This window comes from Ceratotherium simum, chromosome 9 (assembly GCF_057802395.1).
Source record: "Ceratotherium simum simum isolate JZ-2026a chromosome 9, ASM5780239v1, whole genome shotgun sequence".
In the NCBI taxonomy this organism is placed as follows: Eukaryota; Metazoa; Chordata; class Mammalia; order Perissodactyla; family Rhinocerotidae; genus Ceratotherium; species Ceratotherium simum.
Window position 1 is genome coordinate 11,112,106 of NC_141908.1, and position 19,146 is coordinate 11,131,251.

The window sequence follows — 19,146 nt, forward strand, 5'->3', positions numbered from 1 at the left end:
GTTGCCCGTCCGCACGCAGCAAGGTTGTGGCAGGGCTGACCCAGAGTTTAAGAGTGCTCTTTCCGGACGTGGGGGTGTTGCAGCACCGAAGGCTGTCAGCCTCCCCCGCCCCCGGGCCGAACGTGCGGGAGCCGGCTCCGGGCCCCGCGCCCTCCCTCTGCCTCCTCCCCTGCCGCCTCCGCGCCGGCCCCCCGCCAGTCGGGGCCGGGTGGAGGAGAGCAGGCAGCGCCGCGTCCTTATCAATGGGCTGGGCCGCTTAGTGCGCGCGGCCACCTCGTCAGAGGAGGGGCAGTCCCGAGGCCTGCCACGGGTTGGTGGCCCAGCCATGGCTCCTCTGGACGCGGCGGCTGGCCGTGGTCCGGGACCCAGCGGGCGGCGCTGAGATCCGGAGCGGGCGGTGCGCACAGGCGGGAGGCCGTCGGGGCGCTCGCGGGGGGCGCGCCGGGCACCATGCGACCCCGCCCGCCGCCGTCGCTGCTGCTGCTGCTGCTGCTCTGCGCCTCTCACACTGTGAGTACCGCGCCCCTCCGCGGGCAGGGGCACCCATCGGGTCCTACGCGGGATGGGCGTGGAGGGGGACCCCCAGATCTTCCACCGAGGGGTGAGAACTCTTACCCTCGTCCTCCGCAACAATAATTTCTATCAGCTCCTCTCCAGAGGGCCCCATCCCCCAAAATAAAAACAGCATGTTCGCCAGAGGAAGGCAGCCCTAAGATAAAATCCCCTCGCCCGCCAACCCACCCCTTCCTCCTGTCTGCCCTCGACGGAAATTCTGCAGCCACCTCTGGGCACCTTTCCTCTATTGTTTCACTGAAACCTTATAATCGCCTTTCGAGGCTGATATTGTCACCCTCACTTTACGGACCAGGAAACCGAACCTCGGAGAGGCCAAAATCTTGCCCCAGAAAAAGACGATTGGAGCCCACATCCATCTGTCCCAAAGCCTTGACATTTCCACGCACACCGGGTTACAGATGGGAAAAACCTCAAAAACGTCAGGCGAGAGTTTCTGGGTCTGTAATGGGACCGTCGGCAGCTCTCTCCCTCCTCTCTCCTGTGGGATTTGCCTCCCTAATGTCTGCGTGTCTGGGGATTCCTGGGAGCAGCTGGTCTCCGCACACCAGGACTAGGGAGGAGCTGGAAGAGAAAAGAGAAGGAGGCAGAGTGGGTGGCTTGTGTTTCTTCCCATGGAAACTCCTGGGAATCCCGGGTCTCTCCTGCTGGGATTTGTAAGGGAGAGAGTGGCTGCACCCAGACTGGCTGGATGGAAGGAATGGGGAGGGGGTGGTGGGATGGGGAGTGGGGAGTGGGAGTGCCCATTCCAGAACCACTCCTTCCCACCAGCATTCTAAACTGGCCTCCATGTCCTCTGTCCCAAGAAACTCCTCAGGAAAAGTGCTTGGGGACCCAATTCTGAGTCTCTAATCTCTGTCCTGGACAAGTCCTTCCTGGGATCCAATGACCTTGCCTTCCTGTAGTCCTCTCCTATTTGATTGTAAGAAAGACCTCTGCTCCTGGAGCTCCTGGGAGCGTTGACATTCAGGAGATGCCCAGCTTTCTGGCAGCTCCATGACATTCTGGCAGTGATAGTTTGGAAGAGTGGAATTTGGGGCTCTCATTCCCAGCTCCCTTGTAACCTTGGAACCTCTTCTCCTCAGTGGCAGTGCTGGTGTTGGAAGGTGCTAGAGCAACAGTACCCACTCATTAGTCTGAACTCCCAATTTGGGGAAATGCCACCTGGGACACTGGGGACAATGTAAAGCCAAATACAGCCTAGACGTGTGTTGTTATTCAGTGCCCAGGGATGGGAGAGGCAACAATTCCCTCCTTGTGACCCTCCCAGCGTCTTTCTTAAGTATTTGCAGTAACACTGAGGTTGTTAGAAGAAATAAATAGGTGGCAGGGCTTCAGGACTGAGGTTCAACCTATGTTTTAATCTCAAGGGGCCCCCAGGTTATCTCAAGTGTAAGCAGAGGGTGAAATGAGAGCCTTCACTTGGTTCAAGTCTTCAGTGTGCCTTGAAAGGATGCTTCATTATGCTCTGGTCCAATTCCCTTATTTTACAGAGGAGCAAACTGAGACCCACAGAGAGAAGGGACTTGCCCCAAACCAGCAAGTTAGTGGTAAGCTGGGACTAGAACCCAGATCTCTTGATTCCCAGCCACCCAGGGCTCAGTCCATGGCATCCTTTGTCTTTACATGTCATTTTCATACACTCATGCACTGCCTTGTATTATTACAAGATGGTTTCTTGTGTATAAGTCTTGGTCCTCTGGTTATTTTGTGGGATTATGCAGACCTGAGGTCCCAACCGTCTTGGCAGAGAACTCCTTTAATAAATAGGAGTGGAACTGACCTACTTTGGTTGGAGTGTTTTCCAGCCTATGAAGCTCTGCTTTCCTTCTGTTTGCTTAACTCTGTGTGGTCAGACTTTTGATTTTGAAATTTAAGGGTATTCAAAAAATTTTTTATTCAATTAGGGCTCCCCCTTGAGGGAGAGCATAGGCATCTTCTTAACAGGGTGTCATTAGGCCAAATTGCTTATTACTACTCCCCCTGCCTTTCCATATAGGGAGGTGTCAGGAGGGTCCCTTGCAAATGGAAACCAAAAAGTGATGATGGCTGATGGGGCCAGTTTTCTGACACCTCCATAGGAAACTCTGACCACACCTCCTTTTGCTGCCCCCACCCCCATGTGTCTCAGGAGGACTTTTACCTGCAACAATATTGTAATTATTTACTAGAACATCTACCCTCCCCCCCTCCCCAATACACACACTTCGAGTTTGAGCGTTGAGATTTTGTCTTGTTCATCCTCTATCCCTAGAGCTTTTCACAGTGTAAGAGGGAGCTCAATGAGTGTGTGTTGGTTGAATGAATGAATGAATGAATGAAATGATGATGTTGTCCACAAGGAGTGTATTGAGCTGTGGTGGTTTCATATAGCAATGTGTAATGAAGAATGACTTCTTGAAAGCAATTATTGCTTACAAAGTTGTACACAAATGTGTCAAGCAAAGGAGAAATAATTATCAAGGTAGGGCTTTGTAATCCATAGCCTCTGGCCAACTGCCAATGTGATACCCCTAGTGAATTAAGCGGGGTGTGTGGGGCTGCTTTTTCCTTCAAGCGGGATTTCTTAACTTTGACACTGTAATCTGGGCTATTAAATCTGGGCTTTCAACAAGGGGTGCCAGGAAGAGAGCTATGCCCTCCCTTGGCATGGGAGGAAACTATGGGTGGGCATCATGGGAACAGGGTGGAGGGAGAGGAGCCCAATAATTCTTTGTTTTGAGGCCTGTCCTGTGCATTGTATGCTGTCTAGCTGCACCTCTGGTCTCTACCCATTGGAAGCCAGTAGCATCTTTCCAAGTTGTGCCATCGGAAAATGTCTCCAGACCTTGCCAAATATCATCTGGGAGGCCAGGAGGGCAAAACTGCCCCTGGTTGAGAACCGTTGCCTTAAAGGTTGTTATGCTTCAGGGGAAGAACATTAACAAGACTAACAACAGGTGTTCATTGCATGTTGGATTCAGGGCAGTGGGGCTGCTGACAGGGAATCTGAGCCGGAAGACAGAAGCAGGTGTATCTGATGAAAACCCGTTTCCAGACAAAAAGACTTCTGCAGGGAATGGGTTCCTTGATCTTCTCCACCCTCCCTTCCCACTTTTCCCCCTCCTGTCTCCACCCCTTCTCAGCTGATGGCTCAGAAACATAACAACTCCAAGTATGGGATCTGGCACATAGAAGCTTCCGGCACATGGTGGTCCTGCCCCTTTCTGTGGTGTGCCTGGATCCAGAGGCTGACGAGCTCTGTGAGAATTTTAAGAAGCTTGCAAGGGCCACCTGAGGAGCTGCCCATTGCTAACCCTTCAGAGGAGGGTCACTGGGATTTTTCAATACCTGAAAAATCACTTTCTGATTTTCTGAGAAAGTATTTGTGGATTTCTTTTTAAATTTTTACTATCCCTAAAAGTAATGTGAATGATGATGATGATGATGATAAAATCTTCCCTTACTGAAAACTTATTTCATACCAGATACTCTGCTAACCTGCTGACTTAATTCTCGCATCAACAATCATTACTCCCATTGTGCAGATGAAACTGAGGCTCAGAAAGAGGTGAAGCCATTCATCAAGGTGTCCCGGCTGGACAGGTGGCATGAGAACTCAAACCTGGGTGTTCTTAACCAGTCCCTGCGTATGCTCCCATAAAGAGGCCTCCTCTGGTTTCTGGTGCCCAAGGGGCTGGCATAAAATTCTCTCCAAAACCTTGAAATGACATTAATTTCAGTTTAATCTAATTGCTTTGTGAAACACAAAACAAATACTGAATTACACACAGCATTTTATTGAGGGGACCAGAGATGAGCTTGGGGTCACAGAAGCAAACAAACAGGAGGTACACTTCCAAAACTGCCTAGGGGAGTCCTTCTCTTAGCTTTGGCATCAACTTTTGCGTTCCCAAAGAGCTCTGCTCCATTCACCCTGTCCCCACGATCCCAACCCTGTCATTTGCTCCCATGCCAAGGGAGGGCATAGCTGTCTTCCTGGCAGCCCTTGTTGAAAGCGCAGACTTAATAACCAGGCTTAGAGCTCCACCACCAGAGCGGCCCCTCCGTGGCCCCTGATTTGGTCCCTGCTTCCCTGCCCTCAGCCAGCTGAGGTTTCTCACCACGGATCTGTCGGGCTCTGGGACAACCTGCTGCCCAAGGTGAAACCCACAGCACTCAGACCTTGTCTGCTTGCGTACATTCCAAACACAGGAGGGCTGCTCAGCATTCGTGTGGACTCGAGAAAATAAGAATATCCTGGGGCCCACCCTGCTTCAACATTCTGAAGACAGATAAGGGGCATTTGGGGAGGGGACATCCCTGGTTTATCATGTGCTGCAGCCCCAGGCCATCATGCTGCCAGGATTCCTGATTCTCCAGTCTTCCCCAGAGTCCCCACATGTCCAGCATCAGTTCCCTCACCCGTGGCTCTCAGAGGCTCCCTGATGTTCACATGTCTTTTCAAATTCCTGACCTTACCACCTCCACTTTCATTTTCAAAAGACAAGTTTATCTCTCATTTTCCGAGAGTCAAGGAATGAACTTCCTCTGACCAACATCTTGCCCTTAGAGATGTGTCTAAACTGTACCCTCCTTCCCACTTGTCTTAGTCAGCTCAGCTGCCATAACAAAGTACCACAGACTGGGTAACTTAAACAATAGAAATTTATTTTCTCACAGTTCTAGAAGCTGGAAGTCTCAGATGGGGGGCCAGCCGGGTTGGGTTCTGGTGAGAGCTCTCTTCCTGGCTTGTAGACTGCTGTTTGTCCTCACATGGCCTTTCTTCTGAGCGGGTGCAGAGAGACAGATAGAGAATGAGCTTTCTGGTGTCTCTTCTTATGAGGACACTAATTCTATCAGATCAGGGCCCCATCCTCATGACTTCGTTTAACCTTAATTACCTGCTTAGAAGCCTTATCTCCAAATATGGCCACACTGGGGGCTTAGGGCTTCCATGGATAAATTTGGGGAGAACACAAACATTCAGTCCTTAACACCATCCAAGTGAAGAGAGGCTGTCCTCCTGCTTGAGGCCAGTCCCTACACCTCCCAATCTCTCCCCCTCCCATTCACAGAGACTTCCTTCCTGAGATGACACAATGCAGCCATCATGCCCAGTCCTCACTGTCTTCCTCTTGACCGGCTTTTCCTCATCAGCTGGTCAACTTGCCCAAGTCTGTCCAGCCCAGGCAGTAAAGAGCCCTTCCTCTGCACTCTGGGCCTTCTAACCACAGTTCTACCTCCGCCCCCTGATGGGTAGCTTCTTGGAAGAAGTGTCTACCATCATTGCCTTCACTTCCACTCATTTCTCAGACCACTGCAACCTGGCTTCCACCCCACCACCCACTGAAATAAGTCTCATGTGTGGCCTTCATTTTGCCACATTCACTACACACTTTCCAGTCCTGGACCTACCTAGGGTGACCACATGATTTATGAGAGAGGTGGGACACTATAAATAATGACGTTGAGGGAGCAGGCATACACCGGGACTGTCCTGGGCAGAGTGGGGCATGGAACCCCAGCCTCTCGGAGGCATTCAGTGCCAGGACACTCCCTCTTTTCCACTCTCCCCTCCCTTGGCTTCTGCTATTTACAGTCTCCTGTTCCCATCCCGCCTCTCGTGCTCTGTCTTCTCAGCTGTGAGAATCACTTCCCAGGCTCTGTCTTTGGCCCTTGCTCGCTTCCCTCTGCTCACTCTTGCTTTGTGATCTTCCTTGGCAGTCCCACCATGTCATAAATCCAACCTTCCAGACTCATCCTACTCTAACTCCCAAGCCTCCTTCTCTTTTCCTTGTTTTCGCTGTTCTTGAGACCATTGAGACACCCAAACCAGACTCACAGGATCACACTGTCCCCCACCCTCACTCCCACATTCAATCCACTGCCTGCTGCTGCAGAATCTGCCTACTCACTGTCACATCTAGGCCCTGTTCTTTACGGGATGTTGCTGGTGTTGCTGTTCCAGGTTCAACAATCCTCACTTCTTGTCTAAATGGTGGAACCACCTCCTGGGGGTCCTCTGCTGCCACCTTTGGTTCCTCGTGATCTGGTTGCTGCTTTCCACCATGCGCTCTCTTTGACCTCTCTGGACCCCCTTGGAGACCATGAGCTTCAAGAGTGGGAACCATGTCCCATTCACCTTGGTGTCCCCGGTGATGATCGTTGGGCATACAGCAGGTGCCCAATAAATGATGAAATTTTGTGTATTGAGCTTGCTGTGGATAATGAGTTCCCTCTTCTTATTTCTCACTGTATAAACTAGACTAGTATTTCCTTTATTTTCCTCTTGAAATTATTTCTTTCCAGTATCAAGTTGGCAGGCAAGTAATTATAAAGTGTGATGAGCAAAGTGATGCTGAGTCTCTTTCACCTTCTTCAGAATGCAATAGGTTTTTATTAAATCTCTTCCCAGACTTCACCATTTCAGATTTAAGAGTCCAAAATTAAACTCTAAAATAGCTAACAGAACTCTCTCTTGACACCTTTCGTCTATTATTTTGGGGTCTGCTTTGTTATTCTCTCTCTGCAGACTGGATTTTTCTGTTGCTTTCTAAAGGATAGAATATGGCTGCCCCACAGCTGTCAAGCTTACATGCTTTAGGAATGGGAGAGATTGACCTTACTCCTCATTCCAATACCAAAAACCTAAGAGAAGAGAGCAGATTGTCCCAAACTGGGTCAGATTTTCTCCATTGGTCCGATCAGTGAGATGGAACCTCACAGCATAAACCAACCTGCTTCAGAATGAAGGGGTCCTTCCCAGGGGGGAGTTGTTAGCAGATAGGTTGAGCAGACACCTCAAAATATGTCTACCATCTGAGAAAATCCCCCAAAGACAGGCGCAGTAGAAGCTAGTCACACAATCACCAAACAACAGGCATGAACTTGTGCACTATAGTGGGCCAGCCATCACAAGGTGCTGAGTGAGACACAAAGGTGACACTCTCTACAGAGACGCTACTGGATGTGCAAAGTCTTAGAAAGTTTACAACTTAAGTGCCTTTTCTAAAAAAAAAATTGCAGTAGGTTATACCCCAGCAAAGCCAAAACTGAATCTAAAATGTGGGATACAGAAGAGTAGAATTTACCCACTGCAACGGACCTAGAAAGGATTTAGTACAGAAGGTCAAACGGCACCTTGAAGAAAGTGCCAGAGAAGCTGGTTGGCAATATTACACAGCGTTGTTCTATTCAGAACCCTGGAGTGCAAATATAAAATGTAGTTGATGAGGTGAAGGCCTACGAATTTTGTGATCAACAAGAAAAAAGAAATTTAAATCAAAATTCCAGGAAAAGACAAAAGTTATGTGAAAAATTTGAGGTCCAAGTATTTAAAAAGCCAAACTTTTACGTGAGTTTAGCAATATTTTAAAAACTCCGGATGTAAAGATCACTTGGACTCAAACTCTGAAACTAAAGAGGAAAGTATATGTAATGTGTGTTTTTGGTTAATTATTAAAAGCACTATTTAGTAATTTTTTTCTGACAATCTCTTATTAAATTTAGGGAGAATACCTTTTTTTTTTTTGTGGGGAAGATCAGCCCTGAGCTAACATCTATGCCAATCCTCCTCTTTTTGCTGAGGAAGACTGGCCCTGGGCTAACATCTGTGCCCATCTTCCTCTACTTTATATGGGATGCCGCCATAGCATGGCCTGACAAGCGGTGCATAGGTGCACGCCCCGGATCCGAACCCCGGAGCGTGTGCACTTAACCGCTACGCCACGAGGCCGGCCCCACCCTTTTGATTCCTTTACTGTCATTTTAAGGGAGTGCCCAGGGGCAGAGTAAATAAATACATATGGTTAATCTGCCATTTCAAACGGGATGTCTCAGTGTGATATACTAAGAAATATATATTTGGTCTTCATCCCTGGTTCCTGGCAAAATGCTCCTAAAACCCTTGTGATTTCCTGAGTGATGGAGGTGAGAGGAGCATCTTTTGTTATAATGTTTGGTCTTAGTCCCTAGTTCCTGATACAAGAGCTTCTAAGACCCTCGAAATCTCCAAAGTAAGGAGTGACTTCCTATATCCTAATAAGAGGACTGGTGGCTGGAGGCCCCTAGATAACTTCAGTATGGAGGCTGGTCACCAGAAAGACCAACCAAGTGGTTAGAGGGTTGGAACTTTCAGCCCACGCTTCCAACCACGGGACGGGAGAAAGGGGCTGGAGGTTGAGTTAATCACCCATTGTCAATGATTTCACCAATCATGACTATGAAATGAAACTTCCATAAATAGTCTAAACAACAGGGTTCAGGAGCTTCCAGGTTGGTGAATACATTGAGGCCCTGGGAGGGTGGCGTACCTAGAGAGGGCATGGGAGCTCCATGTATCCCCTTCCTTGTCCTGTGCATCTCTTCCTTTTGGCTGTCCCTGAGTTGCAACCTTTATAATAAACCAGTAATAGTAAGTAAAGTGCGTTTCTGAGGTCTGTGAGCTGTTCCAGCAAATTATTGAACCCAAGGAGGGGGTCATGGGAACCTCCAATTTATAGTTGTTGGTCAGTGGTACAGACAGCCTGGACTTGGACTGGTGTCTGAACTAGGAGCTGTATTGTGGGACTGAGACCTTAACCTGTTGGATCTGTGCTAACTCCAGGTAGTTAGTGTCAGAACTGAACTGAATTGTAGGACACCCAAGCTGGTGTCTGGAGAGTTGGAGAGTTGGTTGTCAGTACGAGGAAAAAACCCTCATACTGGTGTCATAAGTGAAGTTTTTTTTTTAATTTATATTCTTTTTTAATTTTTTTTGTGAGGAAGATCAGCCCTGAGCTAACATCCATGCCAATCCTCCTCTTTTTGCTGAGGAAGACTGGCCCTATGCTAACATCGGTGCCCATCTTCCTCCACTTTATGTGGGACGCCGCCACAGCATGGCCTGACAAACTGTGTGTTGGTGCGCGCCCGGGATCTGAACACGGGCTGCCAGCAGCGGAGCACGTGCACGTAACCACTACGCCATGGGGCCGGCCCATAAGTGAAGTTTTGAGCAGAAAATACCAAAATAGTTGGTGCCAAGAATGGGGTGCTGTCTGGTAGTAAAAACAGCACCTCGGACCTAAGTACATTTAAAAATATGTATTCTCCGGCCGGCCCTGTGGCGTAGCGGTTAAGTGTGCACACTCCACTGCTGGCGGCCCAGGTCCAGATCCCAGGCGCGCACCTACGCACTGCTTGTCAGGCCATGCTGTGGCGGCATCCCATATAAGGTGGAGGAAGATGGGCACGGATGTTAGCCCAGGGCCATTCTTCCTCAGCAAAAAGAGGAGGATTGGCATGGATGTTAGCTCAGGGCTGATCTTCCTCACAAAAAAAAAAAAAAGGGAATCAAAAGGGTATAAACCCACAAAGTCAGAAAACAAGACAAGAGACAACGATGGCAAGCAGAGATTTCAGGAAATCTTTGGGAAACGGAAAGTGAATGAAGTAGTGGTAGCAGTATGTGAAAAATAACCCAAATGCCCACAGTGGGTGGAGGGGCATCCATGAGAATCTGTCCAATTGGCCTGCAGCACCCTGGGAAGGCCCCAAACATGGAGGAGAAACGCCCCATAGACCTGACCATGGAGTCCCTCTCGGCCTGATTGTTTTATAGTGACTGTCACCAGTCAACAAACAGCAAGTTCCAAGGACCACTTTAGTGCTTGAAGCTTAAATATGGCATTGAGGAAGGCCTCCAACGTGGAAGCCAACAAACAGGAGAGAGGAAACAGAGAAAACAGAGAGCAAGCAGGAGAAAAAACTTAGAACACACGTCTACAACAAATACTATCCTGACTCACAGTTCTTTAAAACGGGTGCCAGAGCCAAGAAGAGGAAGTGTGGAAAAGAGGATGCTGTGGAAAAGGAATCACCAGAGAATAAGAAAGGCTGCATGGAAATCAAGCGTGTGACGGAATCTCCCAGAAAGAAGATCACATAGATAGGATGGTGGGGAAGAGCAGAGAAAGGTGAAAAGATTAGAGGACTGCTCCCGGTTGTCCATCATTCAGCTGACATGAATTCCAGGAAGACAGAATAGTGAAGGTGAAGGGAGGAAATAATAAAGTAGATAACATCATATTTTCAAAATTCCCAGAAATGAAGAACACAAATCTTCAGATAGCAATGCCCACTGAGTATCTAACCAATGAATAAAAAAAGAACCATTTCCTCAAGGAGTTTAAAAATAACTATAAACAAAGAAAAATCCTAAATATTTCTAGAGAGGAAACAAAAAAGTCACATACAAAAAGTTTGGAATCAGAATTGGATTTCTTATCAACAACACAGGAAGAGAGAAGGGGAAATGCCTTCAAACTTCGGAAGGAAAATTATTTTCAACCTGGAGTTCTCTACCCAAATTATTAATTAATTTGATAATTAATCAAATTAATAAAAGGTTTTTCACTCCTGCAGAGATTAAAAAACTTATCTCCTATGAATGCTTTCTTAGAAAGTTACTAGAGCATGTGCTTCCGTAAAACAAGGAAGTAAAGCAAGGAAAAAGACAGGGATCTGGGAAATGGGACTCTAGCCAGAAAAGTTGGGGAGAAGATACTCAAAACCACAGCCAGGCCTCAGGCCCGGCTTGGAGCAGAGGCAGGGGACTGTGGGAGAGAGGTCTCCACTGGTAAAACAAATAGAATACTGATAGACGGCTAACAGAGCTGTGGGAGTGCTTGGAAAAATTAGCTATGTGGACATAGAAAACTAATCAAATGAAAAAACAACGTAATCATTGACCTCAGGAAAAAACAAAATGTACAAAAGAGACATAATTGTTTTACATGACTAGACTCAGCAGTGAACAATATTTCATGGTCAAAATAAGTCATTATAAATACAGACCATTCATTTAACTAAAAATTAAATCAAGAGAAGGACATGTAATATACGAGGGAGAGAAATATATGTAGGAAGATTTAAAAACATCTAAATCTTTATCTTCCATCATAGACAGTTTTTGATAATGTCTCAAATTAATAAACCAAGAAATAGCAGTATAAGAATATAATTTTAAAATATGGAGATACAAATGAAAATAAACAGCTAAAAAGAGTTGAAAGGGGTTGCCTCCAGAGAGCAGGTAAAGGTTAGGGAAGGGACCTGCTCTTTTTCATTATAAAAGCTTTGGTACTAGTACTGTACAAGTAAAATTTTTCTTAAAAAGTACTTATACAAACTTAATGTTTTATAAAATCTGTTTAAAGGGAACTTTTAAGGATTAATAGCTCTCATTTTGAGGGAAATTTTATATAAATTTTAGCAATTTTTTCATCACTTCTCATGTGAATTTTAAGTAAAATTATGTTTAATATTTTTAAATTTAATAAATATATAGAAATATATGCATAAATATACATGCATATGGCTACTGAATATCAGCCTCTCCTCCACTTGTCCAGGTTAATTTAGATAATAAGGGGGCTTGTTTCCTGTTCATTCTTCCACCAAGGCATCTACCAAATGGTTGCTGCATTGAACACACAGTCTTCCCAGCCACAACCCTGAGGGCCTGACTCCTTCACTCCCACATGGCTGGTCACCATCTGGAAGCCCTGGACTCAGTCCTTTCAGCAGAATACTGTGGCTGTCGCACAGACATCAGTGGACACAATGTATTTCTTTAGTTGGCATGCCACCACCACACAAAATTATCTTGGTTTATTAAATTTTAATGAAAGGATCAAGTGTAAAAGAAATATGGGATGATCCACTTCATACCCATTAGGATGGCTGTTATTAAAACAGAAAAGTAACAAAGGTTGATGAGCTTGCGAAGAAATTGGAACCCTTGTGCCTTGCTGGTGGGAATGTAAAATGGTGCCGCTGCTATGGAAAACAATTTGGTGGTTCCTTAAAAAAGTAAACACAGTATTAACATATGATCCAGCAATTTCACTTCTGGGTATATACCCAAAAGAATTGAAAGCAGGGACTCTAAGATATAAGTGTACATCCGTGTTCATAGCAGCATTATTCACAATAGTCAAGAGGTAGAAATATCCCAAGTATCCATCAACAGATGGATGGATGAACAAAACGTGGTATATATATACAATGGAATATTATTCAGCTCTAAAAAGGAAGAAAATTCTAATAGATGCTGCAAGATGGACATGAAATAAGCCAGACACAAAAGAACAAATATTGTATGATTCCACTTATACGAAGTACCTAGAATAGGCAAATTCATAGCGTCAGAAAGTAGAGGTTGTCAGGGGCTGGGGAAGAGGCAATGGGTAGTTATTGTTTAATGGATACAGAGTTTCTGTTGGGATGTTGCAAAGTTCTGGAAATGGATAGTGGTGGTAATTGTACAACATTGTAAATGTACTTAATGCCACTGGATGGTACACTTAAACGCGGTTAAAATGGTAAATTTTATGTTATGTATATTTTATTACATCTTTTTAAAAAATGTAGGATGAGAAGAAAAAGTTAAACTGTCCTCTGATTATTATTTTTTCTATAGTCCCAGGGAAAGGCACCAAGGAAGTTGAACTTTTCTCAGAGGGGGGTTCCCATTATAGGTGTTCTCTCGTTTCTAATCTTGCTCATTGCTCTCAAGAGTCCTCTTTGCTGGGGTACCCCTTTCTTCAATCCCCAACAGTGGAAGTTGCCACCCGCTTTGGGGAAACTTCACTCCCTGTCTACACACATTGATGCTGCTCTAGAATCTATTTCCCACCCTGTGTCAGTCAGCTGTGCTGCATAACAATTACAAACATCTCAGTAGCGTAGGGCAATAAATGTTTATTTTTCTCTTAGTGTTTCCAAGTGAGCTAGGGTTTGATGATCAACCACAATATTGACAATGATACAGTCAATGTACAGAACATTCCTATTACCCCACGGATCCTACCCACTTCCCTCCCACTCCCACCTCTTCCTTACAGCCACTAACATGTTCTCCATTTCTATAATTTTGTCATTTTAAGAATGTTATATAAATGGAATCATATAGTATGTAATCTTTTGGATTGGCTTTTTTCCATCAGCATACTTCTCTGGAGATTCATCCAGGTTGGTGCATGTATCAATAGTTTGTTCCTTTTTATTGCTAAGTAGAATTCCATAGTACGGATGTACCATAGTTTCTTTTAACCATTTACCCATTGAAAGACATCTGGATTGTTTCAGTTTGGGGCTGTTATGAATAAAACTGCTATAAATGTTTGTGTACGGTTTTTGTGTGAATATGTTTTCCTTTCTCTGGGATAAATGCCCAGGACCGCAATTGTTGGGTCATATAATACTTGCATGTATAGCTTTTCTTAAGACCCCACCAACTTGCTTTCCAGAGTGGTTGTCCCTTTTTCCATTCCCACTAGCAGTGTGTGAGTGACCCAGTGTCTCCACAACCTTGCCGGCATTTGTTGTCACTGTTTTTTTTATTTTAGCTATTCTGATAGGCATGTAGTGATATCACATTGTGGTTTCAGTTTGCATTTACCTAGTAGCTAATAATGTTGAACATCTCATGTGCTTATTTGCCATCTGTATATCTTCTTCTGTGAAATGTCTCTTCCTGCCTTTTGCCTATGTTCTAATTAGATTTTTGTTTGTTTGCTATTGAGTTTCGAATGTTCTTTATATATTCTAGATATTAGTCCTTTTTCAACTATGTGGATTGCAAATATTTTCTCCGAGTCTGTAGCTTGTCTTTTCATCCTCTTAACATGATTTTTCATGCAGCAAAAGTTTTTTTAATTTTTATAAAGTCCGATTTATCAATTTTTCTTTTTATGGATCACGCTTTTGGTGTCAAGTGTAAGATATCTTTGCCCAGCTCTACATCTTGAAGATTTTCTCCTATGCTTTTTTCTAAAAAGTTTTAGTTTAATGTTTTGCATTGATGTCCATGATCAATTTGAGGTCATTTTTGTGTAAGGCGTGAGACTTAGCTCAAGGCTCATTTTGTTGTCTGTAGGTGTTCAGTTGCTCTAACACCATTGCCTAGTCTTCTAACAATACCACACTGTTTTGATTATTGCAGCTATATAATAAGTCTTAAAATTAGGTAAACTGATTCCTCCCACTTTTTTTTTAAATTAATAGCATTTATTTTGTTGAGTGGATTTAGGTTTAAGAAAAATTGAGAAAAAAGTACAAAAAATTCTCATATACCCCCTCAACCCCTCCTCTCCAGTGTCCCCTATTATTAATGTCTTGCATTAATGTGGTACATCTGTTACATTGATGAGCTAGTATTGGTACATTAACTAAAGCCTATAGTTTACATTAGGGTTCATTCTTCGTGTTGTAAATTCTATGGGTTTTGACAAATATATGACATATATCCATCATTACAGTATCATACAGCATATGTTCACTGTCCTAAAAACCCACCATGTTCTACCTATTCATCCTTCCCCATTCATCCATCCCCCCCACTCCCTCCCCTGAACCCCTGGCAACACTGATCTTTTTAGTGTCTCCATAGTTTTGCCTTTTCCAGAATGTCATATAGTTGGAATCATACAGTGTGTAGCCTTTTCAGATTGGTTTCTTTCACTTAGCATATGTATTTAAGGTTCCTCCATGTCTTTTCACGACTTAATACCTCTTTTTTTTTAATCATTGAGTAATATTTCATTTATGGATGTACCACAGTTTGTTTATCCATAGACCTATTTAAAAATAGGTTGATTCCAAGTTTTAGCAATTATGAATAAATATTTTATTTCTAAAAAAAATGTTTCAGCTATTCTTGTTTTTTGCTTTTCCATATAAATTTTAGAATAATTTTGTCATATCTCCAAAAAGCTTGCAGAGATTTTGATAAGAATTGTGGTAAACCTGTGTATCAATTTGGGGAGAATTGATATCTTTACCATGTTGAGTCTTCCAATCCATGAATATGATATATTTCTCCATTTATTTAGATTTCTTTGATCAGGATTTTGTAGTTTTCAGCATACAAGTCCTGTACATGTTTTGTTAGATTTACACCTATTTTTTCATTATTTTAATTGATTATAAGTAATATTGTATTTTTAATTTGGTATCCATGTGTTCATTGCTAGTATATAGAAAAACAATTCATTTATATATGCTTAGCTTATATCCTAAGACCTTGCTGAACCCAGTAGTAGGAAATTTTTTGTAGATTTCTTGGGATTTTCTACGTAGACAATCATGTCATCTGCAAATAGATATTCCTCCTTTCTGATCTGTATGCCTTTATTTCCTTTTCTTGTTTTATTGCACTAGCTAAAACTTCCAATACTATGTTGAGTAAGAATGGTGAGAGTAGATGTCCTTGTCTTATTTCCATTGTTAGGGAGAAAGCATTCAGTCTTTCCACATTAAGTATAATTTAGCTATAGATTTTTTTGTGGATGTTCTTTATCAAGTTGAGGATGTTCCCCTCCATTTCTATTTTTCTGAGAGTTTTTGTCATGAATGAGTGTTGAATTTTGTCAGATACTTTTTCTGCATTGATTGATATGCTCGTGTGGTTTTTCTTCTTTACCTGTAAATAGGGTAGATTACATTGATTGATTTTCAAAAATTGAACTCATGGATTGTTTAGAATTATGTTGCTTACTTTCCAAATATGTTGAGATTTTCCTGTTATGTTTCTGTTATTTACTTTTAGTTTGATTCCATTGTGATCAGAGAACATATTCTGTATGATTTCAGTTTTCTTAAATTTGTAAAGTTTGTTTTATGGCCCAGAATGTGGTCTTTTTGGTATATGTTCCATGGGCGCTTGATAAAAATGTATGTTCTGCTGTTGTTGGATAAAGTGTTCCATAAATGTTTATTAGATTGTGTTTGTTGGTAGTGTTCTTCTAGATCCTTGCTGACTTTCAAATGACTAGTTGTTCTATCAGTTGTTGAGAGAGGGCTGTGAAGTCTCCAACTGTATTTGTAGAACTATTTCTCCTTTCAGTTCTACCAGTTTTTGCTTCATGTATTTCACAGCTTTGTTGTTTGGTGCATACACATTTAGGAATACTATATCTTTTTGATGGATTGTTCCTTTTATCATTATGTAATGACTTTCTCATCTCTGGTCATTGTTTTTGCTCTACAGTCTACTTTATCTTATGTTAATATAGCCACTCCTGCTTTCTTTGATTGCTGTTTGCATAGTATATCTTTTCTCATCATTTTAACTTTCAACCTGCCCATATCATTATATATAAAGTGAGTTTCCTGTAGATGCCGTATAGTTTAGTCAAGTTTTAAAATCCAATATACCAGTATATCTCTTTTAATTCGTATATTTAGACCATTTACATTTAATGTAATTATGGATGGAGGGGTTGAGTCTGCCATTATATTTTTTGTTTTCTATTGTTCATTCAGTTTTTCATTTCTCTGTTTCTTTTTCCTGCCTTCCTGAGGTTACTTGAACAATTTTTAAAATTCCATTTCAATTCATCTGTAATGTTTTTGAGTGTAACTCTTTGAATAGCTGTTTCAGTAGTTGTTCTAGGTATTGCATTATATGTATACATAACTTATCACAGTCTACTGGTGTTATCATTTTACCAGTTCTAGTGAAGTATAGACATATTAACCTCTCTTTAAGTCTCTTTACCATCCCCCATTTGTAATCCAATTGTCTTAAAGATTTTCTTTACATATATTTAGAACCACATCAGATAGTGATATAATTTTTGTTTTAACCCTTAACATTATTTAGAAAACTGGAGGAGAAAAGGAAAGCCTATTGTATTTACCCATATTATTGCTTACTGTGTTCTTTCCTCCTTTCTGATATTTCAAGTCTCCTTTCATCTTTTCCTTTCTGTTTAGAGAATTCATTTAGCTGTTCTTTTAGGGTAGGTGTGCTGGCAACAAATTCTTTTAGTTTTTTTGTCTGAGAATATCTTGATTTCTCCTTCATTTCTGAAAGATATTTTTACTGGGTATAGGGCTCTGTATTGACACTTCTTTCCTTTCAGCACCCAAAAAATATTGTGTTACTTTCTTCTGGTTTCCATAGTTTCTGATGGAAAATCAGTTGCCATTATAATTGTTTTTCTCCTGTAGGTAAGGTGTTGTTTTTCTCTAGTTGCTTTTCATATTTTTTTCTTTGTCGTTAGTTTTCAAAAATGTATTATGATGTATCTAGTTGTGGATTTCTGTAGATTTATTCTCTTTGGGGTTTGTTCAACATCTTGGATCTGTAAGTGTATGTCTCTTGTCAAATTTGGGAAGTTTTCAGCCCCACCCTCTTTCTCTTCTCCTTTTAAAACTACTATGAAATAAAGTTAGATATTTTGTTATAGTCCTACAGGTTCCTGAAAGTCTGTTCATTTTTATTCTCAGTTTATTTTATCTCTGTTGTTCAGATTGAGTGATTTCTATTGTTCTATCTTTTAACTTGCTGATTATTTCCTCTATCCCCTCATACCACTACCATTCTGCTGAGCCCTTCCACTGAGCTTTTTATTTCGATTATTGTCATTTTCAGTTCTAAAATTTACATTTTATTTTTCTTTATATCTTCTATTTCTTCGCTGAGACTTTGTCTTTTTTTGTTTCAAGCATATTCATAATTGCTCATTGAAGCATTTTCGTGATGGCTGCTTTAAAATCTTTGTCAGATCATTCCAACGTTTCTGTCATCTCAGTGTTGGCATTGATTATTTTTTTTCATCCAGTTTAATGTCTTCCTGGTTCTAGATATGATAAGTGATCTTTGATTGACAGTTGGACATCTTTGTATTGTTATAAGGCTCTGGATCTCATTTAAACCTTCTCTTTTAGTTGGCTTTTTCTGATGGAGGGAGGGAGGTGGGCACTGCCTCATTACTGCCGGATGGAAGTAGAAGTCCAGCTTTCCCACTCTGCCTCATTTGACACTTGGAAGGGAGGGGGACTCCTCCTTACTGATGAGTGGGGAGGGGAGTATCAGCTCTCCATATAGTCTCCACTAACACTGAAGTGGAGGTGTCCTCATTACCACTGGGTGATGGTGAAAGTCCGGAGTCTCCACTAGGCCTCCTCTGACACCACCCCAGTGGGGAGATGGAGGAGCACCTCATTACTTCTGGGTTAGGTCTACTTCTGAGATAGTCTCCACTGACTTCATAGGCTGAGGGAACTTTGTTACCACATAGCAGGGATGAAAGTTCCAGCTCTCTACTTGGCCATCTCTGGCATTATGCTGGCAAGGAGGTTGAGGTGCTGTGTTACAGCCTGGAAGAAGTGGAAGTCCTGGGTCCCCACTTGGCCTTTCAGAGGGGTGGGGCTACAATTTTTTCTGTGATGTTTGGCTGGAGTAGGGTGTTTTTTGTCTATAAGTTTTCTGTCTTGCTAGGCTTCCTCTTTCCTGGTCCTTGGCAAGAGAGAGCAGGCTTTTGTTGGGGACTTTTTGTCAGCACCTGGTTGCATTTCCTTATTGCTGACTTCTTCAGCTCCAGTAATGGGATATATGAGGTGAGAAGAAAACTCAGGGAACTCACCACTGTGTCTTCTTTGGGTCCCAAGGTCTTAGCCACTTTGTTTTCTCACTGCATTTCAGAGTCTTCTTATGCTCATTTTATATATAATGTCAAGGGTTTTAGTTGTACTTAGTGGGAGTAATAGGAAAAAGTACATCTATTCCATATTCCCGGAAGCAGAGGTCCATCTCTTTTT

General features: G+C 42.8%; 1 protein-coding gene across 1 annotated transcript in view; it reads left to right on the forward strand.

Moving 5' to 3' along the window:
- Window positions 1–450: 450 nt before the first annotated feature.
- The window catches only part of SCTR (secretin receptor), a 75,937-nt gene continuing 57,241 nt past the window's right edge, over window positions 451–19,146 (forward strand). Inside the window, exon 1 of the mRNA XM_004423899.3 lies at window positions 451–510. Coding sequence (XP_004423956.3) covers window positions 451–510 — 60 coding nt within the window. The remainder of the gene's footprint in view (window positions 511–19,146) is intronic.